At 53.3% G+C, this 22,014-nt stretch overlaps 2 protein-coding genes across 2 annotated transcripts; both read left to right on the plus strand.

Annotated features, from left to right (window-relative positions):
- The first annotated feature begins 2,462 nt into the window (after nucleotides 1-2,462).
- LOC129070786 (interferon regulatory factor 4-like) lies at nucleotides 2,463-13,112 on the plus strand. The gene is made up of 8 exons (XM_054573908.1): nucleotides 2,463-2,693; nucleotides 8,278-8,467; nucleotides 8,780-8,877; nucleotides 9,656-9,767; nucleotides 9,887-9,952; nucleotides 10,700-11,074; nucleotides 11,677-11,819; nucleotides 12,063-13,112. The coding sequence occupies exons 1-8, from the start codon at nucleotides 2,463-2,465 to the stop codon at nucleotides 12,138-12,140; spliced, it is 1,293 nt and encodes a 430-aa protein (XP_054429883.1). The 3' UTR covers nucleotides 12,141-13,112.
- A 1,737-nt stretch (nucleotides 13,113-14,849) lies between these two features.
- Nucleotides 14,850-16,098, plus strand: FOXS1 (forkhead box S1). Its single transcript, XM_054573909.1, has one exon. It carries the CDS (start codon nucleotides 14,865-14,867, stop codon nucleotides 15,855-15,857), a length of 993 nt encoding a protein of 330 aa, XP_054429884.1. The 5' UTR covers nucleotides 14,850-14,864; the 3' UTR covers nucleotides 15,858-16,098.
- The last annotated feature ends 5,916 nt before the right edge of the window (nucleotides 16,099-22,014 follow it).

A 22,014-nucleotide genomic window follows, 5' to 3' on the forward strand; every position in this document is an offset into this window, starting at 1 on the left:
GCCCAAGGCCACACAGCTGGAGTAAGGGGAGGCTGGGTTTGAACCTAGGCTGTTTGCATGGTGTGATGGTTGTTAAGAAGCAGCTTCTTCTGGTCTTGGAGGACACTGGAGAGGAGGATCCATCCCCAGCCAGTGGGAATGACCCCTCCCACCTAGAGTTTAAAGGCCAGGCAGTCCAGTAAAGCACGAAGCAGACTTCCAGGATAAACAGACGTCACTGGAGCTGACTTTTCCTAAACTAAAATTAACCCAGAGTTGTGAGGGGTCTGAAATAGCTGTGCTAATATAGCCACCTGCATGGGGCTCTTATTATGCACCAAGCACTGTGTTCAGGGCTGTGGGGGAGACGCAGATTCCAGCTCTGGAGTTGGAAGGATTGATCAAATTACCTTTTCCTGCTGCCCAACCTCCTACCCCGCATTCATTCAACAAATGTCCATTGAGTATCTGCCGTGTGCTAGGTACTGTGCTGGGCAGTGGGAATACAGCAGTGAGCCAAACCTTTGCCCTTGTGTTGCTCATGTTCTAGTGGGAAAGACACCAGAGAGTCAGATAAACAAAAGTAAAAATAAGTCAGGGAGTGAGGGAGCAAACTGTTACGCTATCTGGGGAAGAGTCTAGGTAGAGATGATAGCAAGTAAAAAGATCCTGAGGTAGGACGCTGTGTGAAACAACATGGCTGGACTCCTCAGAGCACAGGGAGCCCGTGGTGGTCCCGGCTAGTTAGTGGAGTCGCCACCCAATGGATTTAAAATGCCATTCTATTTTTACCGGTTAAAAGCCTCCATGACCCCCGTCATCAACAGGACAAAACAAAGCACTTCGATCTGATGTTCCAGGTCCTTTCTGATGCTCCACCTGCTTCCCTCATTACTCTCACCACACTCTGATTCAACAACAACAATAATACCACTCATTTATGGAGCGCTTGCTATGGGCCAGGTGATGTGCTAAACCTATTACCTGCATCCTAGTTAATCCTCAAGCAACCCTGTGAAGTAGGAGTCGCTATTTAACAGGTGAGGCAACTAAGAGTGGTGCCCAAAGTCACCAGACAGCAAGCTGTGCGGCCGTGATTTGAATCCAGGAGGTCTGGCTATGGACCCCACCCTCTGAATTACTACTATTCTGCCCCTTAGGAAAATGAGGGCTTGTCTGACACAGCAAAGACCTCTGCTTTGATGCAATTGTTTTGTATTAAATACTTTTGTATTTAATCATATGAAATGCTTTGTGCCCCATGGGAGCCCTGCAGACCTGAGTTTGAATCATGGCTATGACAGAAGTGTCAGAACTGGGTGGCTGCTTAGAATAGGGGGACAGAGCGTAGGGAGCATGGAGGCCTCTCTGACAAGTGTGCATTAGGAACAGTGCTACCAGGCTCTGGTCGATGCCGGCCGGGCGCCCAGCTCTGCACCTGCTGCAAAGTGGGTGGTTTCTCTCTTGGAGCCTCCGTTTCCCGTGTACACAGCAAGTTGTGGAGCAGTCTGAGCTGCTTGACCTCCTTCAGATCACAAACCCCATGTGACAGTTTAATGAAAGATACAAACCCTAGAAAAATGCATAGACATGAAAAAATTTGCGTACACTTTCAGGGGAATCACAGTCCGCACCAGGAATCCATAAACTCCAGGTGTAGCTTTTGGGAGGCACCGCGGGCCACAGTGTAGGCTCCTGGGCTCTTGGGACAGAGAGACACAGGTTTGGGTCCTGGCTTCCCCACCTATTAGGCCTTTGACCTTTCTACAGGGCTTTAACCTCGCCGAGCTTCAGTCTTCTTAACAGTAAAATAGGTAATTCTACTCATCTCTCATGCTGTCTTGAGAACCAATCCAGGCCCTGTAGGAAAGGCACTAGCCGCCCAGCACTGTGGTGAGCACCAGTAAATGGGGGCTCCCAAGGTTTAAGGTAATAGTTCTCCAAGTATGGCCCATAGACCAGCTGGATCAGAATCGCATAGGGAACTTGTTAATATCTGATTCTCAAGTGTGGAATGAAGGGCTCCCAATTCTCGTGGGACTTACTCTGAGAAGCACTGCACCTTTTCAGCCTCTAGAGTTCAGGTTCTGAAACGGAACTGACACGTTTCTGGCCGGTTTGGGAAAAGCAGAAAACAGGTGCAGGGGTGGGGCAACGGACGCCTCCGCGTACCTGTCGCCCCACCGCCGCCTCTGGGGACGGGCAGAGTCCCGGCTGTACCACGCCTTACCCTTCAGTGAATGGGTTTTGGTGGCCCGTGGCAACTCTAGCTGACCCCTGCAAGAAGCCCGACGCCCTACAGGGAGGGGCGAAAGGAAGGGGCCTCCCGGGAGATAGTACAGAACGGAAAGTGAAACCTGCCCGGCCAGACTTTCGCTTTCGCCGCCTCCACGCGCCACACAGGTGGGCCCGCGATCGCCTGTTGCGCTGGGGTCCAATTGACTGCGCGCCCCAGACCTGGCTCCTGGAGCACTACGTCCCCGATGGCCGGCGACCCCTGGCGGAGGGAGGAAGGGAAAGTCCCGGATGACAGGAGGCCAGTGGCGGAGGCCAGGGGTCCCCTGCGCCTCCGGGACTGGCTGGTGGCGCAGATCGAGAGCGGGCGCTACGCGGGGTTGCGCTGGGAGGACGAGAGCAGGACTCTGTTCCGCATCCCCTGGAAGCACGCAGCCAAGCAGGGCTACCACGCGCAGCAGGACGCGGCGCTCTTCAGGGTAAGGGGGCAGGGGCCGGGTGACACCGGCCAGGCCCGGGAGGGCTCTGGATGAGCACAGCCCCAGCGCCCAGAGCACAGACCGATCGATGCGTTGGGTGACCTTGGGCCACTTGCTTGGCCCTTAGCCTCAGTTGTCTCTAGGGTTCTCCGTAAATGGGAGACCATCAGACACCCTCTTAGATCCGAATGATTGCACAGCACGACCGGTATCGTCCCCACCTCGCAGGGGGCCTCTCCTCCCTCTCCGTGGGGCGAAATTAGACGCCATTGATGAGAACTCCCTCAACTTTCCACCCCCAAACGCTCAACCTAGCAGCCTGGGGACATTTTCTGTGCTTCCCAATACCAGCCCTTCTCAGGGACCTGCCCTTCCAGGGATGCCCTCCCTTTCTTCAGTCATCATTAACTTCCTCCAAACTGGCTTCTGCCCATCACATTTTAAACTCCAGAGTCCCTCCTGTAAGCAATAAGGCACCAACAACCAACCAACCACATGTCAGGCCTCCCCAAACATGTCGGTGTCTCCAGCTCCGGATCCTCTGGCCTCCCCGGCACAGAGTCTCCTGGTCATCAGCTCCCACCCTCCCTCCTTGAAACACACTCCGCTGGTTTCCAGAATCTCTGCCTCCCACCTCACTCCTCACCCTGTCCTCCATTTTCCTCCTAGCTTCGCGGCCCCTGCCTCTCAGCCTGCGACCCCTCTCCTCCTATTTTGGGGCTCTCAGCATCCACTCCTGGACTTCCCTTTCCATGCCCCACTCTCCCCTCCCACAGCCTCAGCACTGGAGCCCCAAGCCTGCTGGTCTCTCAGTCCCCAGACCTCTCAAGCTCAGCATGTCTTGAACACCACCCTCAGCAGCTCTCCCCTACAAGCATCTGTTTCCCAAAATGGAATGTTGCACCGTCGCCACCCAGACCCCAGAGCCAGGCCCCCGAGCCCTGGCTGCTCCCCTCTCTTCCGATCTCATTCAACTCTATGACCAAGGCCTGCTGGCCCTTCCCACAGAGCTCCTCTTCGGTCCATCTACTTGGACTCATTTGACAATCTTTCACCAGGACACCCGCTGTGACCCCCCTGAACTCCCTCTTCCACCTGTCTCTCAGCTCTCCCCCCAGTCTTCCAAAGGGCTCTTTCGAAGTGTAAATCTTGCCTTGCTACTCCCCTGCTCAGAATCCTTTCAGGGCTCCTCAGTGATCTTGTGATAAAGTCCCAGCTACTTATCAGGGCCTCAAAGCCCCGCAGGAACTGCTCCTGCCTGGCCTCATCTCTCTCTACTCCCTCCCCTCCCCAACTTTAGACCCAGCCTGACAGTTTCTTTCAGTTTCTAAATGCTTCATGGCTCTCTCATCATGGGACCTTTGCACGTAGTCTTCCCTCTGCCTGGAACACCCTGCCCTCTTCACGTTCACCTGGCCAACTGTCATCACGCTCAGCTTAAACGTTTCTTTCTCAGGAGAGTCCTCCCTGATACATTCATTTAATGCATTAAGTTCCAACTCAGTGCTTCTTCCAATTCATCCCTTATTCGTTCTGCTTCCCCCACTGAAACAACTGTCCCTGTGAATTCTAAGTGCCTTGTGTGTTTGTCTTCTTCAGCTGCTTGAGGTGGTGACACCAAGCATGGTGTTTAGCACGCAGTAGGTGCTCAGTAAGTATTGAATAAATGCGTGGCCTGTCCTTTAAAACTCATGTGCTGTTCAGAGAACGGAGATTCTGTGGGCTGGTTGTCCACATCCGTCTGGCTGCTTTGAGCGCGCCCCGGCCCACCCTGGACGCACACATGACTCCCTGACTCCACACCTTCCAAACCCAGGGGGTAAAGCTTGGCCTTGGAGGACAGTCGTGATCCAGCTTCAACCTGTTTCTTCTTCCTTAATTCCTCTTCCCCTTACCCCCCTGCACATAGTTAGTTCATCCTCCTTATTTGTGGATTCCTTATTTGCAAATTCATTTACTCACTGAAATCCATAATCCTAAAATCAATACCGGGGCACTGTGGGGGCCATTCACAGACGCGTGCAGAGGGTGAACGGTCTGAGTCACTGGATGTGCACATTCCCAGCTGAGATTGGACAGGGGACGCTCTGCCTTCTTGTTTCCGCTCTCAGGCTGTAAACATATGTCCTTTTTTCAGTCTTTTTAGTGCCACATTTTAAATACTTTTGTGCTTTTTGTTGGTGATTTGACAATTTAAAATGGCCCCAAGCCTACATAGTGCTGAAGTGCTGCCTAGGGTCCCTGTGCACAAGAAGCCTGTGATGTGCCTGATGGAGAAAATGCAGGGTGGTCAAAAGTAGGTTTACAGTTGTTTGGGCGGAAAATAATACAATGGTTAATAAATAATGATACAAGAATAAACTGTGTTCCGTATACTTACAACTGGGAATCTACTTTTGCCTCGCCTCCGTATGTGTGTCGGATAAGCTTTGGTCAGGTGTCAGTTACAGTTTTTTTGGCCATGAGTTCAATGTTAACGAATCAATAGTTTACATCAAATAAGGTATCCTGGGGAAATATACATAAAACCAAGTTATGTATTGATCAGGTGATGGAAATGTTGTAAACAGAGATTGTAGAAACCTAGCTCTGTATTTTCCCTAGGAGCCATGGTTCAGTACTCACTAATTCGCTGTTTGTGTAGATTTTATAGAACATAACTACCACAGATAATGAGAATCTACTGTCCATGTACCCTCAGACACACATACCCAGCTCCAGCAACACTAGGCTCACTGTTCGCTGAATGCCCCGTGCCCTTCTGCACCTCCAGGCCTTTGCTCAAGCTGTCCCCCTGCCAGAAATATCACTCCACCTGGCAACTTCTACTCACCCTTCAAGGCCCAGCTCCATTTGTTTCATAGATACCCAGTGACTATCTCTTGTGTGCCAGGTACCACTCTAAGTGATTGGGGACACAGCAGTGAACACAAAAAAGATCCTTCTCTCATTATGATAATAGCACCCTTTACCCTGCGACCAGGTTACCGCTGAGTGAGAGTGCCCTTAATATAGTGAATACATACTAAACACTTCACGTAGCCCGCTCATCTTACACCCGCCACAATCATGTGAGTTTAGGAATCACTGGTACTGTTCAGAGACAACAAAATCAAGCCTTAAGGTCTCACCACTGGCAAGTGGCACAAACATAGGAATGTGACTCTGCTTTGGTGCCCATGCTTCCCACTAGGTCTGGAATCTCTGAGGACAATGACTGAATGTGTGATTCATTGGTTAAACTCCAACTCCCAGCCCTAAAAGTAATCGACGCAAGTAATACCTCTCCTTTGACTACTGGCCTTCCTTGAATCTATTAATCTCTTCCCACCTCAGGACCTTTGCACTTGCTATTCCTTCTACCTAGCACACCCTTCCCCCAGGTCTTTGTCAGTGTTCTTTTCATTCAGGTTTCACTCAAATGCCACTTCCTCCAAGAGGCCATTTCTGATCACCCTCTCTAAAGTGGCCGCTCATATTTGTTTATTTAGTCCCTTTACCACAAGTCATTCTAATATGTTTAATGACTATTTTGAGTGTGTATGCTTTATTGCAAAGTGAGCATTGCTGTTTTGTGTGTATTCTTAACTTATAGAGGTCATATTGTGTTGGTGATCTCGTTCTGTGGTTTATCACTCATGATCATATTTTGGATATCTATTTTTGTTCTCTGTACACTTAACGTGTTGCTCCTAGATGCTTCTAGATGCTTAGACTCTATAGTGGACATTCATCACACACACACCCCCCCCACTCACTTTCCCAGGGGTGGACACCGGTTTGTCTTCCAGCGCCACGAGTAATGCTGCAGCAGATGCCCTTGCCCTGCTCCCCTCGAGAGCCTCTGTGAGAATTCCTTTTGAATCGGAATTTCTATTCACAGGGTATGTTTATACTTATTAACTAGGCTTGCCCGATGACCATCCAGAAGCTCTGCACCCATCCCCCAGCTACGAACAGTGCCCACCCCCCAACCAGCGCCTGGCGTTATCCAGCGGCTAGATTGTCAGTTTACAAGTGCGATCTCTGTGTTTATTTGCATTTCTCTGACACTAATGAAATTTTTAATTTTTAAAAAAGACTTGATTTACTTAATTTTAGAGAGAGGGGAAGGGAGGGATGGAAATATCAATGTGAGGGATATATCGACTGGTTGCCTCTTGCATGTCACCAACTGGGGACCTGACCTGCAACCCAGAAATGTGCCCTGACCAAGAATCAAACCAGCAACCTTTCAGTTTGTAGGCCAGTGCTCAACCCACTGAGTTGCACCAGCCAAGGCCTAATGAATTTAAGGACTCATATGCTCATGGGCTTATGGTTTCCTTTTCTGTAAACCACTCATTCTTGTCCTTTGGTAAGAATGTTTTATTGAGAGGATGTTCTGTTTCTTGTTGATTTGCAGAAGTATGTTCTAGATCTTAGCCTCTTGCTGCTTTCAGACATTGTAAATTTTTTTGCCTTATAGTTCATGCCTTTGAAGTTTTGTTTCGAAATATTCTCTGCCACTAGAATATTTTCTCCTACATTATCTTCTATTAATTTCACAGTTTTACCTCTTGCTTTTGGTTTTTTAAACATCTGGAGTCCATTTTTTGTATATGGCAATAGGTAAGGATTTAGTTTTATGGTTCTCCAGGTAAAAAGTCACCACCATTATTTTATATCCCATCATCCTATTTATTTTTTACTTATCACAATCCATAATTTGGAATACAGCTATTTCCACTGAGCTGTCTGCAGCTGTCTTTCCCCATTAGAGTTGATTCCTTGAGAGCAGGGACAATGTCTGTCTTGTTCTCCAGTCAGTGACTAACTTGAGTCTGGCACATAGTAGGAGCACAGGGAATATTGAGTTGGCCAAAAACTCCATTTAGTTTTTTCTGTGAAATAAAAGCCACATTTTTCATTTTCACCAATAACTTTATTGATTTGGATATTCTGAGTATGCCAGCTATCTCATGCTATTGGCTCATAGTGGGTAAAGTCCAGGGATGCTACTAAACATCTTCCAATGCATAAGACAACCCCACAACAAAGAATTATTTGGCAAAAATGTCAATAGTACCAAGAAACTTTGCAAACCACTTTTGACACATCTGATCAGTCACAACATCTTTTTTATACACTGCACAAATTTTTTTTTGCATTTCAGTTGCATTTTTACCTCTCTTGAAGTAATAAAGCATAATATGCCAAAAATGTTGCATATTTTCTTCTATCTTCAATATTAAAATGACTGCACAAAAATTCACTCATTTTGATAAGTATTTTTAATGCACACTGATATGACAGCTGTCACAATGCAATCTAACAAAATTGTTTCAAATGAAGTTATTGTATGGAAAAAACTACCAGAGTCATTGTATGGAAAAAACTAAACAAACTTTTCGGCCTACCCAATAAAAATATTTGTCAGGTGAAGGGAAGGAGGGAGAAGAGAGGAAGGGATGGAGAAGCAGAGGGACAGAGGGTCAGAGGGAGGTAGAGAAGGGTTGGAGGCAAGGCAGGCCCTCATCCTTTTGCGTAACTCCAGCCCCCCACCCCAGGCTACTCCTCCCCAAGTTCCCTTGCTCATCCCTAGGCCTGGGCCATATACAAGGGCAAGCACCTAGAGGGCACTGACAAGGAGGACCCCTCCACTTGGAAGACTCGGCTTCGCTGTGCTCTCAACAAGAGTGCCGACTTCAGTGAGGTGCGTGAGCGCAGCCAGCTGGACATCTCCAACCCCTACAAGGTCTACCGGATTGTGTCCGACCGTGCCCATGGCCCAGGTATCATCCTGCCCCTGGAGGTAATGGCCAAGGACGGTTCTCTGGGCAATAAGGACCTCACTTTGCACATCTGTAAAATGGGAAATGGTTGACTTATTGAGCTTAAACTCATGGGCAGATAAACAAACACAGAAGGACCCTTAGACCATGCAGTTAATATTCCCATTTGAAAAGGAGAAAACAGGCCCAGAGAGAGGTGGGTCTTGCCTTAGATCATGCAGTGAGCTAGTGTGCTCCTGTCTGGGGCCGTCTCAGCTGAGGGCGTGCCCCTTGGGGCCCAGGAAACAACAGGCTATCTCTTACTCCACCCAGTCACCAGGCCTTGTTCTTCCTCTGAAGAGAAGGGCATTCTCCAGAGCCAGCAGGAGCCCCCTAGAGAAGTGACGGAGCCAGCCCGCAGGACGGCCCAGGTCAGTGTATTTCCGGCCCTTTGCAGCCTTGCCAGGTCAGTCACCTCTTACCCAAACCACGCCCTCTGTGGTCTCCAATACATCTTCTCATCCCCTCCATCCCTACCTGTCCTATCAGCTCTACTTCATCTCTGCCATCGGTTTCAGTTCCATCATTCTCTTCACTTTGTCTCCATCATCTCTGGCTCCCTCACTGTTCCCATCTCCTCCATCGTTGTCAGCTCCATCGCTCTGCATCAACCCTGCCCCCACCCTCATGGGGTCCATCACTCTGTCCCCAGTCACCCCATGAGATCCAGTTCTACCGCTGTATTCCCTTCACCTTCTTCACCTTTCGCTTACTGTTGCCAGCAGCACCATCTCCATCACTGTCTGTATCACCCCTGTCTTCTCCACCGCATCACCTGTCCCCCATCATCAGTGGTTCATTGCTCTTGCCCCATCCCCCCATTAGTCTGGTCCATTCCACCATCCCTAGTGGCCCGATCAGCATCCACTCCATCGCTCCCCCTCCCTCTATCACTCCCGGCCCCCCATCTCCTCATTCATTCCTCGCACTTTCCCCCCTATCACAGTGCACTTCGTCTCTGGCCCCATCACCTCCAACAACCCTATCGACTCTCTTTACCTCTATAGGGAGAAGGGTCTTGATCTCTGAAACCTCAAAGTCCCTGTCAATCCCAGCTGGCCTTCAGCCTGCCCAGAGGCCCCTCCACCCTAGGGCAGACAGTCTAGGAACACCTCTCCCACCCTCACAACCCTCTCTCCTGATGCACAGGCTGGCTCCACATTAGCCACAGAGGATAAAGACAAGGAGCAGCCTCTCAGGCTGGCCCAGCAGGGCTCGCTGCCACTGGCTGCCCTGCTCCCGGGCCCTTTGGCTGACCACAGTAAGTGCTGGGTCTGCTCACCCACTCCTGCCTCCTCCCTGGCCTCCCCCAGGGCCTTGATCTAGGGGTCAAGGGACCCAGGGTGAGGTGGTAGCTGACTGCTTCCCCTCCTTCCCCAGGGTACCAGGCACAGGACCCCATACAACCCTGGAGCCCTTTGCCTTCTGAGGACTTCAGCAACCCAGGTAAGGAGTCTGAAGTCTTCACCCTCTGACCACTGTGTGGAATGGGGAAGGCCCAGGGTTGGAGCCAGCTAACTTCTGTCTCCCACCCAAAGCACCCAGCCCAGACTCCCAATAACAACAGCTGGCTTTCGTTGAGGGCTTAGTTTATTCCAGGCATTCTTCTAAACTCCCTCCACAGTCCCGAGTGATAGATCCTGCCATCACTTCCATTTTACAGATGCAGAAACCAGACACAGAGGTTAAGAACCTTCCCCAAAGTCCCGAAGCTAGTAACCAGGGAAAGTTAATAACAGGTCACAGCTCCTAAGTGGCAGCGAGAGATTAGAATCCGAGGGCCTGTCTGCAAAGCCCACAGCTTTAACCACTTGAGCACACTGCTGGCTCCTCACATGGGAGGCTGCTGTTTTGTTGCTGTTGTTATTTCCACCAGCATTAAAATATTTGCTGGCAGGAAGCTTCCAAAATCCCAGAAGTTGGGGCTGGAGGGTCTCAGTGTGGTGCCCCTATTGTACAGATGGCCCCAGACCCTAATATTTGATGCTCAACTATCAGTTCTTTTATCCTGGAAGCTGCGATTGTTTACCACCACCACTAAAGTTATTATCACTTATCGGGAGGAACCTCCAAAATCTCCTGAGGAGGGGGCTGGGAGGACCTCAGGGTCCCTGGTTCTGTTATTGGTGGGCATGGGGGGCGGGAACTGGCGCCACCAAGGCCTGGCGTGCGCCTTCTCTCCCCTTTCCTCAGACTGCTGGCTGCACGTGCGACTGTTCTATGGCACGGAGCTGGTGCGCGAAGCCACCGCGCGCGCGGCGGAGGGTTGCCGACTGAGCCCCCGGGCAGCCATTGCCTCCGCCGCGGAGCGCCTGCTGGGGCTGCCACCGCGCGTCGCGCAGGTTCCTTTCCCGGAGCCGCCACCCGGTGCCCGCGTGCTGCAGCGCCTGCTGCCGCACCTGGAGCGCGGCGTGCTGCTGTGGGTGGCGCCCGAGGGCGTATTCGCCAAGCGCCTGTGCCAGGGCCGCGTGTACTGGCGCGGCCCGCTTGCCCCGCACCGCGAGCAGCCCAACAAACTGGAGCGCGAGCGCACCTGCCAGCTGCTCGACACGCGCCGCTTCCTCTCAGGTAAGAGTGTGAAGGTGGGACTGCTGGTGGCGCCGGCCAGAGTGGCTGGACACAAGGGTGGGCAAAGGGACGTGAGCAGAGAAGACAGGGCACACGAGCTGTGGGAGCAGGGGAATGGGCTTGAGGATGCTGGACATGGCGTGGACATCGAAACAAAGGACATGGCACAGAAGTACCAGGAGTGGGAACAAATACGGGCCTCAAGAGGGATGGGCACAGATACTGACATGGACAGATGGGAGGTATAGGCGAGGAACATGCTTGGGGCATTGGCTGTGGGGCACGGGTGTGGGGCACATGCATGGGACTTGGGCATATGTGTTGTCACAGGGCACTAAGCATAGGGTGCACATCAGGGGCACTGGGCACGAGGTAGGCCTAGGTGAGTGGCAGTGGGCATGGGTGGGCATAAAGGTGTGGCAGTGAGCATCAGGGCACAAGGCATGGGCATGAGCGCTGGAAGCAGACACGGATGCGGGAGATGAGACAGGCATAAGGATGTGGAAGTGGCATAGGGCATGGGCATTCAGAAAGGAGATGTGGGCTTACAGGACGTGGGCATGGGCTAGGGGCACCAGGTGGGATGCCTCATCTTGGCCCAGCCCCCACAGCCTCAATGCCCGTAGAATTGCAGGCCCATCTGCAGGATGGTCGCCCGGAGCCGGAGTACCAGATTCGTCTGTGCTTTGGCGAGGAGTACCCAGGCCCCGCGGACCAGCCCCAGGAGCGGCTCGTCATGGCCCACGTGAGTCACCTCCCCACTCTAGTGGAGAAGCACACCCTTCGGTCTCCTCCTTACAGCCCCTCACTGCTCCCTCTAGTCCCAGCTCTACCCCTGACCTGCTCTCTGACCCTCTGGTCTGTATGACCCCGCATGTACAATCCCTGTGAGGAGGGGGCTGTCACTAGGGCTGTGACTTCCCACGAGAACACAGGGGATGGGTAAGGAAGAAAGCTATCTCCTTGCCCCACCTTCTGCCTCCCACAGGTGGAGCCAGTCTTTGCGCGAGAGCTCCTGCTACACTCGAAGCACCACAACCACAGTGCTCTGGCGACTGGCCCCTAGTCCGCAAATCTCTGATGGCATCGCTCGCTTGATGACACAGCTAAGCCAGCCCTAAGAAGCCATTTCCGCCTCCTGTACCCTCTAAAGGCAGCCCAGAAAGAAGGGTGTGGGCCCACCCCAGGATGTGGGTCCACCCCAGCCCTGCACAAACTGAGCCAGTGGACTTGGGTTCTCTGCCCACCCACCGCCCATGTGGGTTGGGATGGGGGAAGCTGATCGTGGCCTTCAGCCTCTGAGCTGAGGAGATGTAGCCCTGGAACACATAGGTTGATGGGTCCACAGCTGGGCCTGGGGTGTCAGATGGAAACTGAACTCGACCTTAAGATTCCTGAAACAGAAATTAGGGCAGAAGAAACAAGACTTCACCTGTTTATTGAGAGCCCAGCATTCCTATAGAGGTTTATCTAAAACAGACCTTACCTGTGATTTATCCATTATAAGCTTTTCTTAAAGCCGAGTTTACTAATAATTAGATCCTCAGGGTTGTTTAGAGTGGGACCTCAAGGGGCTCTGAGTTTCCAGACCTTTCCTCCTACCTGCCACTAGGGACAGCAAGTGCCCCATCTCTCTTCTTTCTGGGTGTGTGTGGGCAGAGGAGATCCCCAAACAGAGGACTTCGCCTGAATCTGGGACTTTGGATGCTGACCACTGAGCCACCAGCACCATGAGATACTTTCTTTGGAGAAACTGAGGCAGACCCCCAAACAGAGCCCTAAGGCAGAAGCCAAAATGGGGAGCAGGAGTCCAGCCCCTCCCCAAGCCCCTTCAAACTTTGCAAACTGGAAGTTGTAGGAAATTCTTGAGAATTGCAGGGAGCCCCTCAGCCAGGAAGGCAGCCAACCCTGCTTTGTCAGTAAGTCGCTGTTTTCTGCCCCAGACATCAGACCATTTTCCCTTTTCTGATTTCTGACTTTTTAGGACTCCTTTTACAAATGGCAACATAATAAATCTCTTTTACTGATACATTAATATGCTACTTTTATGGGGGGAAACTGATTCAGGAAAAGACAGAAGTCAATCAGATCACTATTTTTATAATTCATTCAACATGTTGATTGAGCACCTGTCTGCAGGCTAAGGCTGGGCACTGGAGATAGAACAAAACAGCATGATCTCTACTTTCTTGGGATTCACAGCCTGTTTTCCAGGGGGGCCCCAGTGGCTGTTCTATTCTTGCCCCTCGCAGGAAGCATGAGGTTAAGGAGTTACAGAATCCTGGGTTGAAATCCTAGGTTTTTCGCTCACTAGCTGTGTGACCTTAAGTAAGTCACTTAACTTCTCTGAGCCTCAGATTCCTCATCTACCCAAAGAAGCTATGAAGGTCTCTGGAACAGTGGTGGCCTGAGAAGTAAATGTGAAAGGAGGCGAATGGACCCAGTGTGGAGAGTGGCACACAGCTCGTGCCCTCTGACTTGGTTTCTTGTGGTTGGATGAACATGGAGGAGGCAGCCACGACCTTCAGAAAGCCTGAGTGTCTGTCCTGGGTTTTGCTGTACCCCCAGCCCAAGGCCGCAGCTGGCGGGAGGCCTCAGTTCAGAGCGATAGCCCTCAACCATGTCCTCCTCTATGCTAGGTTCTCAGAGGGTTGTGGATTCCATGTAAGGGAGCCTGTTGCCTCCTCGCCACAGCTCAGACGAATGGAGAGTCACCAGTTTCGCTTTTAGAGATGGGAAACTGAGTCTCAGCCAGGGTCAGGGACTTGGCTCGATATACCTCTTGGGAGGGGCGATGTCTCTGCCCAATAGTTGTTTTCCTCACATCAGTCACTAGAGGGCGCCAGGACTCAGCAGACCAGGTTTGGCTGACTCTCATCACCAGCCTGGGTGCCGCCCCATCCCACAGACACCCCAGTGAGAGCAAGGCAGGTAACAGTGTGACCTCAAGGACCTGCACTGTGGTGAAGTAGACCACAGGCCTGGGAGGAGGAGGAGGAGAGGAGAAAAGGGAAACTGGAAGTGGGGACTTGAGAGGCACTTGGTGGCTTTTCTCATGGAGACTCCCAGTTCTCTGGTTCTGTACTTAGGTTCTACTTCTCCTGTCTCTCATCAGAGAAGACTGTCTCTCTGCCCCTCCCTCTCTTGTGTCTGTACTTGTGTCTCTCTGTGTATCTACCTTTTCCTATCTCGGTAGATTTCTTTATTTCTCTATGTTAATGATTCTTTTTCTGTATAACTACATGGATGCGTGTGTGTGTGTGTGTTTTCTCTTATCTTTGTCTCTCTTAATGTCTCTGCCTCTATCTCTCTCTCTGTGTTCCTGTCTCTAGTTATGTCTCTACCTTCCTTTCTCTCTGTCTCTGTCTTTTTTTTCCCACTATCTCTGTCTCTTTACATCTCTGCCTCTTTTTTTTTTTTTTGCTTCTGTCTCTGTTGTCCCCAGTTTCACATCCTATCCCTCCCCAGCCACCCACCACCCAGCACATGTGGGCTGAGGGTCTCTTCTCTCCCAACTCCTTACCCCTGGCAGCTGCTCAAAACTTCCCAATCCTGGCCTCTCCTGCCCGCCCCTCTTGGGCCTTGGAGGAGGGGGGCGAAGGAGGAAGGGAGGGCAGCCTGGCGGGCCCACCCCTTTTTGCCTTTCCAGGCAGGGAGGCTGGGCCAGTGGGCCTTTTAACCAGCCTGGGCAGGCTGTGCCGGACACCAGCCCTGGACGCCGTGCCTGGCTCCCGTGGTTCCGGCAGCCGCCAGACCGGCCAGCCCGGCCAGCCCGGCCAGCCCGGCCAGCATGCAACAGCAGCCCCCATCAGGGCCCTTGGCCCCTGCATCTGAGCCAACCAAGCCCCCCTACAGCTACATAGCCCTGATCGCCATGGCCATCCAGAGCTCCCCGGGACAGCGGGCCACGCTCAGTGGCATCTACCGCTACATCATGGGCCGATTCGCCTTCTACCGCCACAACCGGCCGGGCTGGCAGAACAGCATTCGCCACAACCTGTCACTCAACGAGTGCTTTGTCAAGGTGCCCCGCGATGACCGCAAGCCAGGCAAGGGCAGCTACTGGACGCTGGACCCCGACTGCCACGACATGTTCGAGCACGGCAGTTTCCTGCGCCGACGCCGACGCTTCACCCGGCGGGCAGGTGTTGAAGGCACCAAGGGCCCTGCCAAGGCACGCCGAGGACCCCTCAGAGCCACCAGCCAGGACCCAGGAGTCCCTGATACTACGACTGGCAGGCAGTGCCTGCTCCTGCCAGAACTTTCAGAGCCCAAAGGCCTAAGCTTTGGGGGGTTGGTGGGGACCTTGCCAGCCAATACGTGCCCGGCAACCACCGATGTCAGGTCCCGGTCATCCGCGGAGCCCAAAGAGATGCCCATACCCAAGCCTGCAGGCTCAGGAGAGCTCCCCGTGGCCACTTCATCTTCATCATGCTCAGCATTTGGCTTTCCGGCCAGCTTCTCTGAGGCTGAGGGTTTTAGCAAGGCCCCTACACCCCTCTTGACCCCCGAAGCAGGCATTGGGAGTAGCTACCAGTGCCGGCTGCAGGCCCTGAATTTCTGCATGGGCACTGACCCAGGCCTTGAACACCTCTTGGCCTCAGCAGCCCCCTCCCCTGCAACTCCCACCCCTCCAGCCTCACTGCGGGGCCCGCTGCCCCTGCCAGCGGACCCCAAGGAGCCCTGGGTTGCAGGCAGCTTCCCTGTCCAGGGAGGCTCCGGCTACCCATTGGGACTGACCCCCTGCCTATACCGGACTCCAGGAATGTTCTTCTTTGAGTGAAGCCAGCCTGGCCTCGGGCAGACCTTGCGGGACCCCTCCCACCACATCCTCCTGGCTGAGCCTGACTCTAGGATCTGGGGAGCTCTCAAAGGACCCAGGTCTGGCAAGCCAACAGCAACTGGGACAGGAAGCCAAGATTGGAATAGAGGACACTCAACGAGCCCCCAGGGCCTCCGGACAGACTTGGGGTGAGGGGAAGCAGAGCCCCCTTGGGATTTCCTCTGTGGCTCTCAGGGCCAATAAAGCCAGTGTGATAATGAGGATCAGCTTGCTGGATGGTTGGGGGCTGAGGGCCGGACGCCTGGTTCTGTGGGGGGACGGGACTGTGATTGTGGGGTTGTATGGCAGCAGTGAGAGACCCCTGCTGGAAATATCCCTCATGAGGACTTCTCCTGCTGGGGACTTTTTCAGGGAGTTTCCCAGACAGGCAGAGAAAGGGGGAGCAGGGAATGGGGGAGAGAGAGGAGGGACGCGACCATGAGAAAAACCAAGCAGGGAGTGAGGCTGGCCTGGCCCGAGGGGCTGGTTCTCCAGTCCCAAACTCTGTGACTCGGCTGTCCCCATCATGAGCAGTCAGGGTAGCTGTGACCATTTGTGACATTTATTCCATCCCAGGTATATGTATATCTCCTCTCACCTGTGTGGTACAGAATGGCATCACCATTTGACATTGGTGGAGTCTGAGGCTTGGAGAGGTTAGCGTGCCTAGCTCTGACTCCAGGTGGCACATAAATGGCAGAGAGAAAAACAAAATTAGGTCTGTGTACATTGTCCCCAGCGCCTGGCTTGCAGTTTGAGAGAGGACATAGAGGTGCCTTGTAGGGTATAAGCAGGGCTGGTCGTGTCTGGGGAGAAGCCCAGGGATGGGGGGCAGGGGGGTAGGGATTCAAATGCCAGTGCTAAAAAGGCCCTGCTTATGCCTCTCACAGCTCACAGGGCAGGTACCAATCCTCTTGCCTGGATTTCCCTCACGAATGGGGCCTCCCTGAGTCCCCAGCTCTCTGAGCTCTCCTAGTGACTCTTTTAAGGAAGCATTTCTCTCATGGGGGCTGAGGTGGCTGTCCCGGGCACAGCAGAAGTGACAGAGCCCTGACCTTTGGTCTTCTCTAGCTGCCCCCTTGGGGAAGCAGAAGAAATGGGTACATTTGTGGCCCTCATCAGAGGAACGGACTTAGGGACCTGAAACGTCACTGTCTCCCTACCCCCGAAAAACCAGAGTTGCTGAGGCTTCCTTCCAGAGCCTCAGTTCCTCCGTCTGGATCATGGGTATAGGGAGAGAAGAGAAAGGCCAGGGAGACTGGGGAACCCCGCTTCTGGTTTTGGTGTAGTGGCCTGGGGGGGGGTCTCATGTCCCACAAGGTGACACCCAGGGAGCTGGAGACCCCTTCATCGGGCAGGCAGCCCAGTCCCCTCCAGAGGCGCTTCCTGGGCAGGCCGCCACACCAACTTCAGTCTCTGCTCCTCCCTCCTCCCTCGGCAGGTCCCCTGGGGCCCGGGAGGAAGCAAGCCCGGCTGGACAGCCCCCACTGTCTGGTTCCCACAGACTCCAGAGCCAGGGTGGAAGGGGGACCTGCAGGGTGGAGGCTCACTGAGGCCAGAGGGGTTGGGAAAGTGCCTGGCCAGCTGTGGGGTCCCTCCCCAGCCTGCCTGCCAGACTCCAGCCTGAAACCCATCGAGTGATGGGGAGGAGAGAGGGTCTGTCCTGTCGCATTGGGGCAGCCCCATGGCTGAGAGGGGAGGAGAGATAAGTCCTGCATGGGGGCATGGGCGAGAAGAGGGGAAGGAGGCCCTTGCATGGATTTGTACAATGGCGTGTGTCTGTGTGGGTCAGTATGTCTCGCGGTGTGTGTGTGTATGTGTGCGCGCGCGCGTGCGTGTGATGCACAGAGACAGACAGTTATAGAGACAAGGACAAGCAGATTCAGGGGAGTGGGGATTCTTTCTCAGTCGGGACAGGGAAAGAGGCCTCTGCCAGGCACTGCTCCCTGTGGTGCATTCCTGAGGAGACCCGGTGACCCCAGTCCCTTCCCGGCCTTGTCCGGAGCTAGTCGGAGGGCGGGGAGGCTGGCCTGCCCGGGGGAGCCCAGGCCTCTGCATCCTGCCGGGGCCTCCCCTGAGAAGGTTTAGCTTCTGAACTGGGGTGGGGGCTTGGGGAGAAGAAAGCTGTATCCCCTGCCCGCCCTTTGCCCTGGGGAAACATGCACAACAGTCACCCCTGGGAGCACAGGTTCACCTCTGGGCAAGGGCCCCCTCTCCATGTCTCTCTCTGCCTCCCAACATAGTCAAGAAGTGAAGACAGGCCCCCGTCAGCCTCAATCCCCAAGCAAGACCCTGGGCTCAGTGCCTGCCTTGGATCGCTGTATAAGACTGGACCAGCGCCCACCTCTCTGGCCCTGATTTCATTCCCTTTGCCCCAGGGGAGTGGGAGAGCAGGGGAACAGCTTGACTTTTTGAGTCTGGGTCCCAGAGGAGGGTATGACCTGGGGGATGGCCTGGAGGGGATCCCATCCTCAGAGGTGCTGCATCAAGAGGCCCAGACACCGGGATCTCATGTTGCCCTCTGCTTGCTGCGCAGCCCTAGGACCCCACCCACTGGGCCTCCTGCCCTCACATTCTTTCCATGACCAACAGACGCCCTCTGGCTCCTGCCTGGCCACCCCCACCTGGAGGGGGTGGACAGTGCTGAGCAGAGATGCAGGATGCTCAAGCGGGGCCAACCCGGAGAATGCGCCTCTGCCTAGATGGCGAGATAGAGGCCAGGGAAGGGGAGTGACATGCCCAAGGCCACACAGCAAGGTTGGAGCAGAACTGGCTTCTCTCCCCATCGATGGTTCCCTTCTGCTGCTTTAAGCTCTTATTGGACAAGGGCCATCCCATCTGTCTCCGCTTCAAGGACCCTTTGCACTGCAGGCTTGTCTGAAACCAGGAGGGGATCACAGCCCCAACTCCTCCTCCATGCTGGTTAGAGCCAAAAAGGATACTGAGCCCTGGCTGGGTGGCTCAGTTGGTTGGAGCATTGTCCCATACGCCAAAAGATTGCAGGTTCGATTCCTGGTCAGGGCACATGTCCAGGTTGTGGGTTCCACCCCCAGTCAAGGCACATATGGGAGAAAACCTATCAATGCTTCTCTTTCACATCAATGTTTCTCCCTGTCTCTAAAACTCAATAAAACAATAAAAATAAAAATATCCTTGGGTGAGGATTTTTAAAAATGGGTACTGAGTCACCTTGCTCAGTCAAAATTGAAAACGGTAAAATCAGTGGTATTTCAGAGCAGTCCAGAGTGTTTAATCACAGCAACTCAGATTCCTGGAATATCAGAGTGGAAAGGATGTCTCCCACTTGATTTCTGAATCCCTCTACACCAAGAAGTGCCTGTCATGTGAGTTCCAGGAAAAGGGAGCTCCCTGACTTCAGAGGCAGCCCCCTCCAGCCCCACCGGGGTCAACAGCTCCAAAGGGCTGTCAGGAAGTTCTTCACCTGCTGGTCCTTCGGTCTGTGCTCGCCCTGCCCCAAAGGAGGCCGCCCCCCCAATGCACAGGGCTGGGCCTTCCTCAGCCAGCTCCTCCACCCTCCACAGCTTATCTCCCCTCCCACCCACCCGTTTCCTTCCCTGGTTTCTGGCATTCCGCTGCCCAGAGTTCAACACTCCTTCCCACACCCAGGCAGCCCCTGGGCCAGGGGTGGGGGGACCCTCTCCCTCGAAGGGCGGGGCACTCAGAGGCGACCAACTGATGAGGAAGAAAGAAGGGGGAGGCCGTCGACCGGCCTGGCATGTCCGCATGCTGGGAGTGCGTGGAACCCAGAAACCCAGGCCCCAGCCAAACCGCCCCCCACCCCCGCACAGGCCCCATCTCCCTGAAGGCCAGGCCGCCAGAGACCATAGATGTTGCAGCTAAGAGCAAGAGCCCCGGAGCCAAATTGCCTGCTCAGATCCCAGCTCCGTTGATTTCTAGCTATGTGACCTTGGACAAGTTGCTTCCCCTTTCTGTGTTTTTCTTATCTATAAAATGTGAACATTAACCATACCTACTCCCACGGGGTTATTGTGAAGGTTACATGAATTAATACTTGTAAAGTGCTTAGAACAAAGTATAGCACGTGGAAACTGCAATATAAGTGTTTGTTAAATACAATAAATAAATATTTGGACCTGGGGGGCATGTCCCCTTAAGCTGGTTTACCCCCAAGCGAAGGTCAAGCTGCTGTGGAGGCGGAGGGATGCAGGGAGAAAAGACTGTTATATAGACAAGGCTTTGGATTTAATTCCTGGCATCTCTTCTTCCTCGCTGTGTGACCTCAGCAAGTGGATTCAACTCTCTGAGTTCTAGTTTCTTCATCTTAAAACGGGGTAATGATTCCAACTCCCAGGACTGGTATGGGGGAAGCCCACACACTATGTGTACAATTCGATCAATGAGAATAAAGTTGGAACCTAAAACAGCCCTACTGGAGGGCCCAGCTCAGTGCTCTCTGCCCCTTCCTCTGCACGTGGCAAGACCTCCATCCCTGCAGGTTTGACGGTGTCTAATCCCCTATTCTTGCCGTGCTGGTAATTGGCTGGTAACTCAGAGAGGCAGCTGGTGGGGCTGAAGGAAGCATTTCCAAACTAAAAGCAGGCCAGAGTCGGTCAAAGCCTGGCCTAGTGTTCCCTGGAAACGCCAGGGCAGCCTGCTCCTGACCACAGTTCTCGGGGTGCACCAATCTCTCGGATATGAAGGAAAGCCTGCTCCAAGTTAAGACAGTTGATTCACTGGTGGATGTCTTTTCCACCTGCAGGCCTTTGCACTTGCAGGTCCGCCCCACCACCTGGAACGCTCACTCCCCACTGACTGACTTCTCCACATTCAGACCCCAGATTAAATATCGCCTCCTCAGCGAAGCTCCTTCTCCCTCTGCCCCCCACTGCCATCTGATTAGGTGTCCCTAGATTATTCTCTTTCTCTGCACTCTGTTTATTTCCTCCTCCCGGCACCTATTGCCATGTGGGTTTACCCCTTTCTGTGTGTGTTTGCTTTTTATTGTGTTTCTGCCTTAGACTCTAAGCTTCAGGAGGCAGGAGCTGGGTTGGCCTTAATCATTGTACCCACTTCCTTAACCGGGTGACCAGCACAGAGCAGGGCCTCAATAAAGGTTTCCTGAGTGAACAAGGGGAGTCACTGTCACCCATTCATTCATTTGCCATGAATTAAATCTCTGCGAACCCCTCCAGGGCTCCCTGGCTCACTCAGAGCAAAATCCCACATCCTAGGGACCTGAATGATCTGGCTTCACCTCCCGGTGCCCTGCCCTGCCTTCCCTCCAAACAGCCATCGTGCTTGCTCTTTCTCCTGCCTGGAACAGTGTCCCAGTGAGCGCTCCTTCCAGTTCTCAGAGAAGCCCCTCCCTCATGACTACCACGTCCCCATCCACCTCACCAACGCATTCTAGGTGCATTGTTGCCTTCAGAGATTTCTCCACTAGAATGAAGTTCCATGAGGCCAGAGATTTTTTTCTGTCAATGGGCTGCTTGTCCCCAGAACCTAGAACAGTGTCTGGAACATAGTAGGAGCTGGAAGAATAGTTGTGGGACAGACATAAAGTCAGCAGCCTGTGCCACGCTCTACCTACACACCTCAGTAACTTTTGTATTGGCTCTGGGAGGCAGGTATCTTTATTACCCCATTTCAGAGACAGGAATCTGGGGTCCATAAAAGGTAAATAGATAAGAGCCCTGTTCTGCCTGACCTGTACCCAACCTCTTTGTCACCAGCCTGTCTCCTGGGAGGTGTATGAGATCTTTGTCTGGCTCCTCTTGTCACCACCGTTCTCATAGCCACTCAAGCAGACACGGCCTCGCCTCTCTCTGGTCTCCCTGTCTCCAGTCTCTGTCCCACTCACTGACCTCCCTGGCTGCAGAGATCCTTCTGAAACGCAGCTCTAACCATGCCCCTTCTTTGCTCAAAACTCTTCCATGGCTCCCTATCGCCCCAATCCAGTCTGGCATTTGAGGCCCTGGCAACTTCTCCAGACTCATCCCCTGCTTCATCATACGCAAAAACCTAGTGAAGTGCTCCAAGGCACGCTTGTTCTCAGTGCCACATCTTCCGACACTTGACTCCGCCTCTGCCTGGAACACTCTCTTCCCTTAATCTGGAAAAAACCTCCTCCTATTTG

The sequence above is a fragment of the Pteronotus mesoamericanus genome, unplaced genomic scaffold (assembly GCF_021234165.1).
Source record: "Pteronotus mesoamericanus isolate MK-2021 breed Mesoamerican mustached bat unplaced genomic scaffold, CSHL_Meso_final contig_25, whole genome shotgun sequence".
NCBI classification, from domain to species: Eukaryota; Metazoa; Chordata; class Mammalia; order Chiroptera; family Mormoopidae; genus Pteronotus; species Pteronotus mesoamericanus.

What these genes read in the sequence shown, in the direction of transcription:
- LOC129070786 (XM_054573908.1), top strand. Translation starts at nt 2,463, where the DNA reads ATGGCCGGCGACCCCTGGCGGAGGGAGGAAGGGAAAGTCCCGGATGAC. An exon ending in CAGCCCGCAGGACGGCCCAG is followed by an intron (nt 8,878 to 9,655) that starts GTCAGTGTATTT and finishes CCTGATGCACAG; the next exon opens with GCTGGCTCCACATTAGCCAC. An exon ending in AGCGGCTCGTCATGGCCCAC is followed by an intron (nt 11,820 to 12,062) that starts GTGAGTCACCTC and finishes TGCCTCCCACAG; the next exon opens with GTGGAGCCAGTCTTTGCGCG.
- FOXS1 (XM_054573909.1), top strand. Translation starts at nt 14,865, where the DNA reads ATGCAACAGCAGCCCCCATCAGGGCCCTTGGCCCCTGCATCTGAGCCA.